This window comes from Mastomys coucha, unplaced genomic scaffold, assembly GCF_008632895.1.
Source record: "Mastomys coucha isolate ucsf_1 unplaced genomic scaffold, UCSF_Mcou_1 pScaffold18, whole genome shotgun sequence".
NCBI lineage: Eukaryota > Metazoa > Chordata > Mammalia > Rodentia > Muridae > Mastomys > Mastomys coucha.
The window spans coordinates 111,407,447-111,419,309 of NW_022196900.1; the positions used below are offsets into that span (position 1 = coordinate 111,407,447).

The window sequence follows — 11,863 nt, forward strand, 5'->3', positions numbered from 1 at the left end:
GAGAGAAAGAGAAAGAGAGCAAGAAAGAAAAAAGAGAGAAAAAGAGAGAAAGAAAAAGAGAGAAAGAAAAAGAGGGAAAGAGAAAGAGAGAAAGGGAGAAAGAGAGAAAGGAGAGAGAGAGAAAGAGAGAGGAGATTCAGGTTATACTCATCTGTGAAATGGGACCACGACCATACCCTACAAGAGAGAGTTCTGTAAGATTTAAGTCAGATAATACATTGTGGGTGGATGAAAGATCAACTTGGCTGGTTCCAGTGGTCCGTGTCTCCTGGCTGCTGGCTGTCCTCATGCCCCACGGCAATTTTGAGTCGCCTCAGGCAAGAGGCTTCATATCCCTGAACTTCAGCTTTCTTCTTGGTTAAAAGGGCAAGACACTTATTCTTGGGGTTAAATGGTGAGATAAGCGATGACTCCACACCAGCCCCTTCTGGGTCATACCAGGGTTTGCACCGTACGTAGGTAGCGGGAGCAGTGGGTGTGGCCATTCAACTCAGCTAGGTCGGCAGCCGTGTACCCATCGTGGTCTTGGACGTCCAGCCCCGCGCCATTCACAGCGAGGATCTGGCAGCACTGTGGGAGGGCGAAGCGTGAGAAGGCGAGCTGGCTCCCTCCGCCTCCCTCCTGCACTACAGAGGAGCTGCGAGGACAGAGAGCGGCCGCCAGGGGCGGACTGCGTCCGTCCCAGCCTGGCCCCGCCCCGCCCCGCCCCGCCCTGCCTCTCCGGCCGCCCTGACCTCCAGTTCGCCGTTCTCAGCAGCGTCATGCAGTGGGGTCCCGCCCCACAGGTCCTGCGAGATCTCTGCGCCGTGCAGCAGGAGCCAGCTGAGCACTTTGGTGTGGCCGCGACTGGCAGCAAAGTGCATGGCCGTAGCGCCGTCGTGGTCCTGCTCCGAAAAGCTAACATCTGCAAAGCAGACCTGTAGGGAGGGGCGTGGCGGAAGGCGGGGCTTGCGCTGGGCCCCCTCCCGGCTCCGCCTCAGTCCCAGTAGGCCCCGCCCACCCCCGCGCTGCCCCGCCCTGTGGTCCTCCGCTCACCAGCCACACCAGGACTGGGTTGTGGCCCATCTGCGCCGCGGCATGCAGGGGGGTCATGCCGTCTTGGGCGCGCAGGTGTGGATCTGCGTTGCACTCCTGCACAAGGTACTTCGTCACTTCCAGGTGGCCCTCCTGGCACGCCAGGTACAGGGGCGTGGCACCGTTGTTGGTTTGGGCATTCACTCCACTGCGAAGAGGCAACACCCAGCGTGGGCTCTAGATGCCCCACTGTACACTACCCTAGCCATCTCGAATGCTGAAAGTGGGCAGGTGGCAAAAAGGCTTTGTCACAGGCTGTCCCTAAGTTCTCTGGCTCAATCCTACACTGTTGTCCCTCAGAGTGACTCTCCACTCTCCATCCCTACTTATTATTTTAGACAACATCTTTCTATGTAGCCCTGGACTACACAGAGAAACCCTGAAACTCTGTCTTGAAAAATACCAAAAACAAACAAACAAACAAACGAAAAAACAGAAAATGGACTCTTTTCCCATAAATTACATTTCTCTCTCTCTCTCTCTCTCTGTGGGGGGGGGGCATGGGCACAAGGCTGTCAGAGGACAGCTTTGGGGAGTCAGTTGGTTCTCTCTTTCAGCCATGTTGTTCCTGGGGGCGGAACTTTAGGGCATCACGCTTAGCAGCGAACCCAGCAAACACCTTTACACCTTGTACTATTTCACAAGCCTTAGACTCACCTTTTAGTTGGTGTCTATAAGAACATGATTACCTCGTTTCTTCTCCCGTCTCAGCCACAGTAGCTATCACTGTGTGCCCCCACACTGCTGCCTGAACTCAGGAGTCTCCCCATTTGGGATGCCCCACTCTTTCCTCCTTAAGACCCAGGACACACCCCTCCTCCCTGAAACCTACCTGTCCTTTCTCCTCATACCCTCTGGACACTCCCCCTCCCCTGCTCCCTTGAGCCAGTTCCTTTGGTGGCCTGATATGCTTGGTTAGCTATAACTGCTACTGGCCTGTGCCTCCTCCAGGAAACTGATTTCCTAGAAGGCAGGGCTGTAGGCTTCCAGCTAAAATGCAGCATGCCCAGTTACATCCAAACTTCACAGGGACATCAAGTGGCATTCTAGCATTTTCCAAGTACAGACTGTATGCTGGGCATCCTGGGCTTCACGGTGGATGATGTTTTAATTATGTGTAGATATCTGTGTAGGGGTTTGTGTATACGAGAACCGGTGCCTGCAGAAGCCAGAGGTAGAAGATTCCCATGGCATGAGAATCACAGGTGGTTTTTGTTTTTGTTTTTGTTTTTGGCTTTTTTTTGAGACAAGGTTTCTCTGTATAGCCCTGGCTGTCCTGGAACTCACTCTGGAGACCAGGTTCGCCTCGAGCTCAGAAATCCACCTGTCTCTGCCTCTCAAGTCACAGGTGGCTTTGAAACTCAAACTTGGGTCCTCTCCAACAGCGGCAGACACACAGCCACTGAGCTAGCTCTCCAACAGCCTGAATTTTGGCGTCAATCTGGCAGCCTCAGATTCACTGTGTATGGGGCACTTATCTCAGAGTATGGTACACTAACAAGTATGTCTTTCATTCTAATTAATTAGTTAATTCTTTTTTATAAAATTTAAAGATTTATTTATCTATTTTATGTATATAAGTACACTGTAGCTGTCCTCAGACACACCAGAAGAGGGCGTCAGATCTCATTATAGGTGGTTGTGAGCCACCATGTGGTTGCTGGGATTTGAACTCAGGACCTCTGGAAGAGCAGTCAGTACTCTTAACCGGAGCCATCTCACCAGCCCTAATTAATTAATTCTTAGGGGTTTTTTGAAGCAGGGTTTCTCTTTATGGCCCTGGCTGTCCTGGAACCTGCTCTTGGACAAGGCTGGCCTCAGACCCAGAGATCCACCTGCCTTTGCCTTCTGAGTACTGGATTAAAGGCATGCTCCCTCATGGCTCTCTTTTAATGTTTGAAAAGATTTATTTATTTTATTTTATGCATATGAATTTTTTGCCTATATGTATGTGTCTATACTACAGAGGTCAAAAGAGGGCATTGTATTTTCTGAAACTGGCATTACAGATCATTGCAAGCCTCTATGTGGGTGCTAGGAATCAAACTTGGGTCTTTCACAAGAGCAGCCAGTGGTCTTAACCACTGAGCCACCTCTCCAGCCAGGACAAGTCCTGCTGTTATCCTCATTTTGGAGAATGGTCAACGTGATAGGAACACACATGTGTCTGTGGGGCATGCCTGTGGAATGTGGCTCACAGTAGGCATGCAGATAGTGACATGGGGGAAGAGCAGCTGGGACCTGTGCTCAGTGGTACCCATTATGGTCTACCTTTGGATTATTACCAGTCCTTATCCTTGCTTCCTCAGCCCAGCCCTGGTACCCCACCTGGGAACCCGGTGGGGCTGGATTAGAGAGTACTGAATCTGTCCTGGCTACTAGGCCTCTATGGGTTTGGACTGTCCAGGGTGCAGTTACCAAGAAGAGACACTGGGTGGCGCCAATAAGCTACTCCAGACCCATCACCAGCCTATTCAGGTCTATATACTCAACCTGGGGTGTGTGTGTGTGTGGGCTGATACTCTGTGATTAGTCCTGACATCACAGGGCTTTCATATTCCCATCCAAAATTATTCTCCCTAGCTAACTATCCAGAGTGTCAATCAGGCCTGAAAAGCCCCTCCTCCATTCGTCCGACGACTTGCATGTCCCTCCTCTATCTGGCTATGTACTATCCCCTTGTCACTGCAACATGATTTAGGTCCCTGCTCCTACCGAGTCAAGCATGCCCTCCTCTCCTTACCCACCACCCTCCCAGCAGCCCCACTTCTCTACCTACATCCCTGACGCCGAAGCCTCTCTCCCAGGTTGTATACCCTGGGAACCATTAGTTCCCATCACTTGTCTCTCCTGACTCCTTCGTGTAGGTATCCTTCCTTGACCCTGACACAAGGCTGTCGCTTGCTGATCTCATGTCGAAGCTGGCTCTTTAGATGTCTGGGGGCAAATAGGTTCCAGAGTAGGTTGTCCTTCAGCATGTCACCCATGTCAAGTGTCAAGTGAGGTCTGGGGATGTACACTCAGCATTTCAGTGCCTCCCTAGCATGTGAAATGTTCTGTATCCAAAACCCTAAACTAAAATGAAATGGACAATGCAGGGCAGGCAAAAGACCCAGCTGTCAGCTACACACCTTTTTTTAGAACCCTGCTGGCTCATTGCTCCAGCCTACAATCCCAGCGCCATCCTCGCCCCCATACACTAGTGTGTCACAGCCTGCTGAATATTTCATGACCGACACTCAGCAGCCTGAATTATTCACCCCCCCCCACCCCATAACCAAGGCACGGTGAGTGCTGGGGTCCTGGGGATTGGAGGTCAAGGGGGGGTGACCCCTGGGTATTGCTGGGTTTTCAGGGTGGGAGAGGCAGTTTACACAACAAAGAAAGCTGGACTCACTGTGAGCCTCGCCCTTCCTGCACCTTCTAATTGGCAGGTAGCCACCATCTAGGAGTATCCAGCTACCTAGAAGGAACTGGGCAGCAGGAGGCATTGGTACCCACATCCTCCCGCCAGCTGCTGGCTGCCACTCCCAGCAGAGCTATGGCACAGAGCAAGGGTCCCTATAATCATCAGTAAGTCAACTTCTGCCCTCAAGACTGCTACTGAGGAGTGGGAGAGCCGGAGTGTGGGGCATCTCTGCTGAAGGGCCATGAGCAAGGGGCAGCCAGCTCTCGTCTTGCTTTGTATGGAGGTAAGAGAAACGCAGGCTCCCTCAGACTCACTGAAGAAAAAGGACAAAGCTATGGACAGGCATAAGGAAAGAGCTCAGCCTGGTCTGCATAGTGAGTTCTGGGCCGTCCAAAGCTACATTGAGAGACCCTGTTTTAATTTTAAAAAACGATTATTGACTGATAAGAGCTGCTTTCAGTTGAAGTCCAGCAATGATCAAGTTTCACACCCTTTCCCATGCGATCCTTTTTACGGTTTTGAGGGTGGATTTTAACACTATTTCCCCTTCTCAAATGAGGACACAAAGGCAGGGAGAGCTAAGATCATCTGATACAAAATAGACACAGCTATGAGGGGGGGGGTCTACACTTTTCTCATCTGTCTGTCTGTCTGTCTCCCTCTGCACACAGGCCTATACCCTTCTCTTAGGAACACCTTTACTAGTGAGCTCAGGTATGCGTGGGGGGGGAGAGCAGGACAAGGGCTGAGGAGAGCCAGGTGCAAGTCCCCCTCCCTCAAGCTGGGTCACAATGTCTTTGGATTCTTAGACCTATGGTTGGAATGCTTCTCCTTTGTCTGACAGGATGAACCAGGACCTGTGGTTGTGCTAAACACGTGGCAGGCTAGTCTCTCTCTCTCTCTCTCTTTCTTTCTCTCTCTCTCTCTTTCTTACTCTCTCTTTCTCTCTCTCTCACTCTCTTTCTCTTTCTCTTTCTCTCTCTCTCCCTCTTTCTCTCTCCCTCCTTCTCTCTCTCTCTTTCTCTCTCTCTCTCTTTCACTCCCTTCACCCCCCCCCTCTCTCTGTGTGTGACACCCTGACCAAAGGGACAAAAAGGATTTCAGAAGACCTCTGACCTCCAGACTCTTGCCTGGCTCTCCTTAGCTCCTAGACTCCACATGTTCCTTCTCCCCAGTCACCGTGTGAGACCCCAGCCCAGGGCCCTTTGCTCTCCACATGTTCCTTCTCCCTAGTCACCGTATGAGATCCCAGCACAGGGCCCTTTGCCCTCTCCAGCCTCAGTTTCCTCCCAGAGTAAAGCGGGTATTGTGCCCCAGTCTCTCATAAGCTTCTGTGGGTCAACCTTGAAGCAGCTTTGTGAGGCTGAAAGTGTCTTCTGGGGGTGATCGTGGGGGGATGTGCTGGGCCTCCTGCCGGTGGCTACCCTCTTACCCTCTCCTCCTGTGCCTCACATCACCTGCTGGCTGAGTGCTACTCATGGGGGGAGTGCGGGGGGGGGGCTTCCCAGCACCTGCTCCTTTTCGGCCCACCCATTCATTTGTGCATAGAACAGCTTCTGAAACTCTAAATATTCCCATCCCACCTCCACGGCAGCCATGTTGGGAAAGGGCAAGCTCTCTCTTATCTCTCCTGAGACAGAGTCTCATGCACTCCAGGTTAGCCTAGAACTCACAATGTAGCCAAGGATGGCCCTTGAACTTTTGATGGGGTCACAGGCCTGGAGCACCACTCTGTTTATATGGTTCTAGGGATGTAATGGAGGGCAAGCATTCGACCAGTGAGCCGCTGAGTCACACTAAGATTCCCTACTCTCTCTCTCTCTCTCTCTCTCTCTCTCTCTCTCCTTCTCTCTTTTTCTGCCTCTCTCTCTCTTTAAAGGTTTATTTCATGTATGTAAGTACACTGTAGCTGTCATCAGACACACCAGAAGAGGGCATCAGGTCCCATTACAGATAGTTGTGAGCCACCATGTGGTTGCTGGGAATTGAACTCTGGACCTTTGGAAGAGCAGTCAGTGCTCTTAACCGCTGTGCCATCTCTCTAGCCCCTCTTTTTTCTTATAAGGTATATTATTTTATTTTATGTATATATGTGAGGGCCCAAATGTTTGTATGTGTACCACATGCATGCAGGTGCCCATAGAGGACAGACAGAAGGAGAGGGCACCAGATACACTGGAATGTCAATTATGGGTGGTTGAGAGCCATCATGTGGGTGCTGAGAACTGAACTCAGGTCCTCTTAGCCAGTGGTCCTAACCAATGACCCATCTCTCCAGCTCCACTGCCCTCCTTCTGGACCCTAAACTCTGGTGTTTGAAAACCCTGCACCAAGATATCCTGCTGCTATGAGCAAGGGTCTTAGATCATAAGTAGTTTCTAGTTTTCCTCCAGGGGAACAAAAGGTGATTGACTATGGAAGCCACTCTGTCAGAAAAAAGAATGTAGTCTATTTCTGAGGGTTTCTTAGAAATCTGCTCAAATTTAGGTGGGCGGTGGTGGTGCACGCCTTTAATCCCAGCACTTGGGAGGCAGAGGCAGGCAGATTTCTGAGTTTGAGGCCAGCCTGGTCTACAGAGTGAGGTCCAGGACAGCCAGGGCTACACAGAGAAACCCTGTCTCGAAAAAAACCAATAAAATAAAATAATAAAAAAATAGAAATCTGTTCATATTTATACCAGTGCACAGCTAGCACTGCCACAAAACAAGAAACAAACAAACAAACAAACAAACAAAAAACAAAAAAAAAAACAAGGAGTGATCTGTCAGGCTATGGCCAAAGGGTTAAATTTCTTTCTTTTTTTAAGGTTTATTTGTTTATTTATTTTTTTGGGAACTTTATATGCATGTACATCTGCATACCAGAGGACAACATCAGACAGGTGTGGGCTACCATGTGGGTGCTAGGAATTGAACTCAGGACCTTTTGGAAGAACAGAGAGTGCTCTTAACCACTGAGCCATCTCTCTAACCCCCAAAGGTTAAAATCTCTTACTCTTCTGCTGCCAGGAACATCTGCCCTAGGGGAGGTCAAGAAGAGTTCACACACACACACACACACACACACACACACACACACACACACACACACACGGCGCCTTTCAATCACAAGTCCTATTTATGCTAAGAGCTTGGCTCACAGAGGAAAAGCCTAGTTTTAAGGAAGGTACTGCCAGGCGGTGGTGGCGCACACCTTTAACCCCAGCACTTGGGAGGCAGAAGCAGGCCTGTGACCTTTCCAGCACTTGCTTGCATCCAGACTCTCAATGAATTCTCAATGATGCCCGCAGCCGTGGCCACGCCCCTCAACGAATTCTCAATGATGCCCGCCGCCGTGGCCACGCCCCCACCTCAGAGCTCTGCGCTGCTGATCTCTTCTTACTCAGGTATCGTCCAGGAGAGGCCTTCCTTCCCTGCCTCCCTCAACTTAAAGGGCACCCAATGGCTTCCTACCAAGCAGTCCAGTTTTACTGCATAGCACATAGCTCCCTTGCATTCCTCTGTTGTTCCTTTGTTTAGTTCGTTCAGGGAACAAACACATAAGCTTATGACAGCTGCAAACCAACGCGCCTGTGAATCTAAGCATTCCTCCCAAGCCGGGAGAACCATCTATCCCCAGTGCTGGTGGGCTGGGCAGAGTTTAGACCTGTTTGGTGAGTGAGTGTATATGTGGCAAGAAGCAGCCAGGCCAGGAGTGCCCACCATGGCCTCTGCCTCTCAGGTAGAGTGTGTGCGCTTGCCAAATGGGCACAGGGAGATGAAGAAGAGAAGTTCCATCTAAAGTCACAGGCAGTAAAGTGACCTGTCACCAGGCATAGACCCAGGATTCCAGACTCCTCATCAATCAGCAAACAAAGGCACAACTGCGTGGGAGGCACTGGGCACACACGGCAGGGAGACAAAGCCGGTAGCTTCATCAGTCATGGGACCCAACAGAAAGAAAACACACACAGAGACAAGTAGGACACTGCCCAAAGATGATAAGGGCCCAGGAGCCTGGGAGAAAGACCCCTGATAAAGATCTGAGAAAGACCCTTCTCTCCAATCTCAAAGCTCAAAGTCAGGGTGAAGCCTAGGCCCCTCACACCCTCCTCTAGCAGACATGGGTAAGGCATGCAGGATGGGGTGGGGGTGGGGTGCTTGGACTCAAGAACCCTGTTAGAAGCAAAGATGTCTGCCAGCCCCTTGAACCTTCTCGGCTGCCCCAGGTGGGGTTGCAGACACTATATGTACAGTGTGTTACTTGTGTTCTGTGCAGGACTGTTAGCCCACCCGTCTCCCTCACCCAGGCATATAGTCCCCAGGACTCCCAGATTAGGGCTTTCCTTTCTGCAGGGTACTCAGAGGAAAAGGAGGAGGTGTTCTATGGCAACCTCTGTTTCTGGAAAGATCCAGTCCAATGAGCTGGGGTAGACTAGAGAGAAGAGTACAGCGTGTTCCTGCAACCCTGAGCTCTGTGCTGTGCCCCCAGGCACATACCCGTGTTCACAAGGCCCCTCCCAAAGCTACCGAGCCCTCCACATCCTCTGCGACCTGTCATGGTTACCCACAGTCTCCCCGGGCAGGATCGAGTTTCCCACGGTCGGGATGGCACTCTTCCTCCCTCGAGGAGAGGGAGGAGGCACCAGAGAGAGCTGAGCCCTTGTGAATAATTTACAAACCTTCACAGCGGGCCAGGAAGCCTGAAGAGAACAGAGAGCCAAAGCTTCGGGGCTGGGCTGTGGGGGTCCTCTTACTGAACTCTGCAGCTCTGGACAGTCAATCCCACCGCCAAGGCCAGAGCTTACATGGGCGCAGCAGCCCCTCACCCCACTTCCTAATATTCCCTCTTGCCTGAGCTCAGCCTGGCATCCATACAACGGTCGCTCCTTATCAACCTGGTCACAAACCATGGCAGGGATCGGAGCCCAGGTCCTCTGTCTAATTCCCTGAGATTCATGGTGACTCCTGGACAGTCTGGCAGTTCCTCAAAGAGGTCATTTGGCACAGAGTCAGCACCAGGGCCCAATCTCACTCAGCAGCTGGCATGGCTTGGGAGGGGTCAGGGTATCCAAGGGCTGTCCCTCGCAAGTGTCACGGCCCTGCTGGAGTCCTCTTACACATGGGAATCTCGGCCCACGCAGGACTCTAGGCTTGTCACTAGTGAGCTTCTCTCTAAGGTGGGGCAAGGGGCTAGTGGTTCTCGTCAGAACTCGAAGAGCAGGCTTGGTGCCCAGAATGCTGCCACCAGCCTGGACCTCTAGCTACACTGTGTTTGAAGGAGAGTGTCTACGGGACATGACCTGTCATCTTAGGAACTCAGTGTCCTGTGCTTAAAGTGAGGGAGTATGACAAGCTCATCAGAAGCATAGCCTGGGGACCAAGGATCACAGGTATGGCCGAGCTCTAATCTGAAGTGTCTAACAGGAGTCTAGGTGCTGCTGGTGGCAGATCACACTCAAAGGGGCCACTGACTTGCCCTTCGGCCCTGCCTCCCTGAATGCAAAGCCTTCACCTCGGTGGCCACCATTGGCTTTGCAGAAAAGCCACCCCAGCAGATCTCCTGTCGGCTCACCCACTCAGTGTTGGTCAGGGAACCTCTTGCCAGAAGCCAGACAGGCTCAGCCTGCCTGTCCAGAGCTAAGGAGACCACTAGTGCCTGCCCTTCCAGGTTGATATCCACGCCCTTGTCTGTCTGTCTGTCCTATACCATGTGGCCACACTGGCCTCCAGCATGCTACCTCCTGGACAGTGGCCCCGAGGCAACTTCAGAGATGGATTGGTGATAGTTCTAACCATCTCTCCTGGCAGCTGTCTCCCTCCTCAGGCTGGCCCCACCTACAGCAGTCAGGGCTCTCACCCCCAGGTCCTGCTGGTGGCTGCTTGTATCCCAAACCTTTAGGAAGTATCCACATCCTTTCCCTGAGGCCCCCTGTCCCCACAGCACACCTAAAACCTGGCCGCCTCCTTCCCCAGACTGTCAAGGGCCACTCTGCTCTGCCGTAACTGTCTTCCACAAGCCCCCAAACCTGTCCTAGAGGCTTCTGGCCACTTAGACCGGGGTCCCAGGAAGGCTTAGAAACTTCCCCATCAGTGGGAGGAATGGGTTGAGAGGGAGGTACAGAACTGGAAGATTCTCTAGAGGTGGCCTGCTCAGGGCTCTGCGGATAGGAGGGGTCTGGGGACTAAAGGGTAGCTCTCTCCTCACCTTCCTGTACCAGCCTACGTCAGGTCTAGAAGACACTCCTGACTCATCTTCCCATGTAGTCTTAGAAAGGAGCACAAATCAAAGCTGGGGACGGCCACCTGATGCAACCAAGCCAGTGGCTTTGGCCTGCATGGCTAGTTTAGCTGCCCAGGGACCGGGCAGGAGGAGCGATGGAAACAGAGGCTGTGTCCCTGCTGGGCTGCGTGGAAGGGAGATGTTTCACTTTGGCTGGACCACTGAACCCCCAATGGTCCTTGAAACGGGCACTGCTAGAGACTGCAGCAGCCTCTGGGCACTCCTCAGAGCCCTGGCCTCTGCACCCAGAAACTCACTTAAGAGAAACGTCCTGAGGTCATGTGTGGTAGCACAAGCCCAGCCCGTAATGTCAGCCCTCCCTCGGGAAGTGGTAGGCAGAAAGAGCAAGCACAAGCATCCTGGGACTGGGCATCGCAGTCATTCAGGACGCAGAGACAGGCAGATCTCTGTGAACTTGAGGCCACCCTCGGCTACATAGTAAGTTCCGGGCCAACCAAGGCCGAGTCTCACCAAAACAAAACAAATAAACAAATAAATAAATAAAAGGAAGAAAAAGAAAATACATAGATCAGGAATTCAAGGCCCAAATCCTTTACTTATTAGGAAGTTTGAGGCCAGCCTGAGCTACGTAAGATCCCGTTTAAAAATCCTGCCCTGGAAGTGTAGCTCTGGGGTGGTCGTCTTGCACGTGCAAGGTCCCAGATTTAATCCCCAGCGCCTAAACGAAGCAATAATGCGAAAGAAAGTCCTTACTCAGGGTAATGCCCGATGAGAAGCTTCATCGAGGGAAGATCTCCTTTGGCGGCAGCATAGTGGATCGGCAGGGCGCCCGTGTCTGTGGTGATGGCAGAGTTTGCACCGCCCTGGTACAGTAGCCAGTTCACCACATCCGGGTGGCCAAAGCGGGCAGCCAGATGCAGGACTGTGGCACCACAATTATCTTTTTCCTGTGGAAGAGAGCTAGTTAGAGCCCCAGAGTCCAGAAGAGAGCTAGTTAGAGCCCCAGAGTCCAGAAGAGAGCTAGTTAGAGCCCCAGAGTCCAGAAGAGAGCTAGAGCCCTAGAGTCCAGAAGAGAGCTAGTTAGAGCCCCAGTCCAGAAGAGAGCTAGTTAGAGCCCTAGAGTCCAGAAGAGAGCTAGTTAGAGCCCTAGAGTCCAGA

At 52.0% G+C, this 11,863-nt stretch overlaps 1 protein-coding gene across 4 annotated transcripts in view; it reads right to left on the bottom strand.

Moving 5' to 3' along the window:
• Window positions 1-11,863, bottom strand: part of Espn (espin) — a 33,870-nt gene that overhangs the window by 18,498 nt on the left and 3,509 nt on the right. For all 4 annotated transcript variants that reach the window (XM_031379615.1, XM_031379613.1, XM_031379614.1 and 1 more), the window contains exons 2-5: window positions 11,459-11,652; window positions 1,036-1,222; window positions 735-917; window positions 439-570 (exon numbers count right to left, since the gene is read on the bottom strand). In XM_031379615.1, coding sequence (XP_031235475.1) covers window positions 439-570; window positions 735-917; window positions 1,036-1,222; window positions 11,459-11,652 — 696 coding nt within the window. The remainder of the gene's footprint in view (window positions 1-438; window positions 571-734; window positions 918-1,035; window positions 1,223-11,458; window positions 11,653-11,863) is intronic.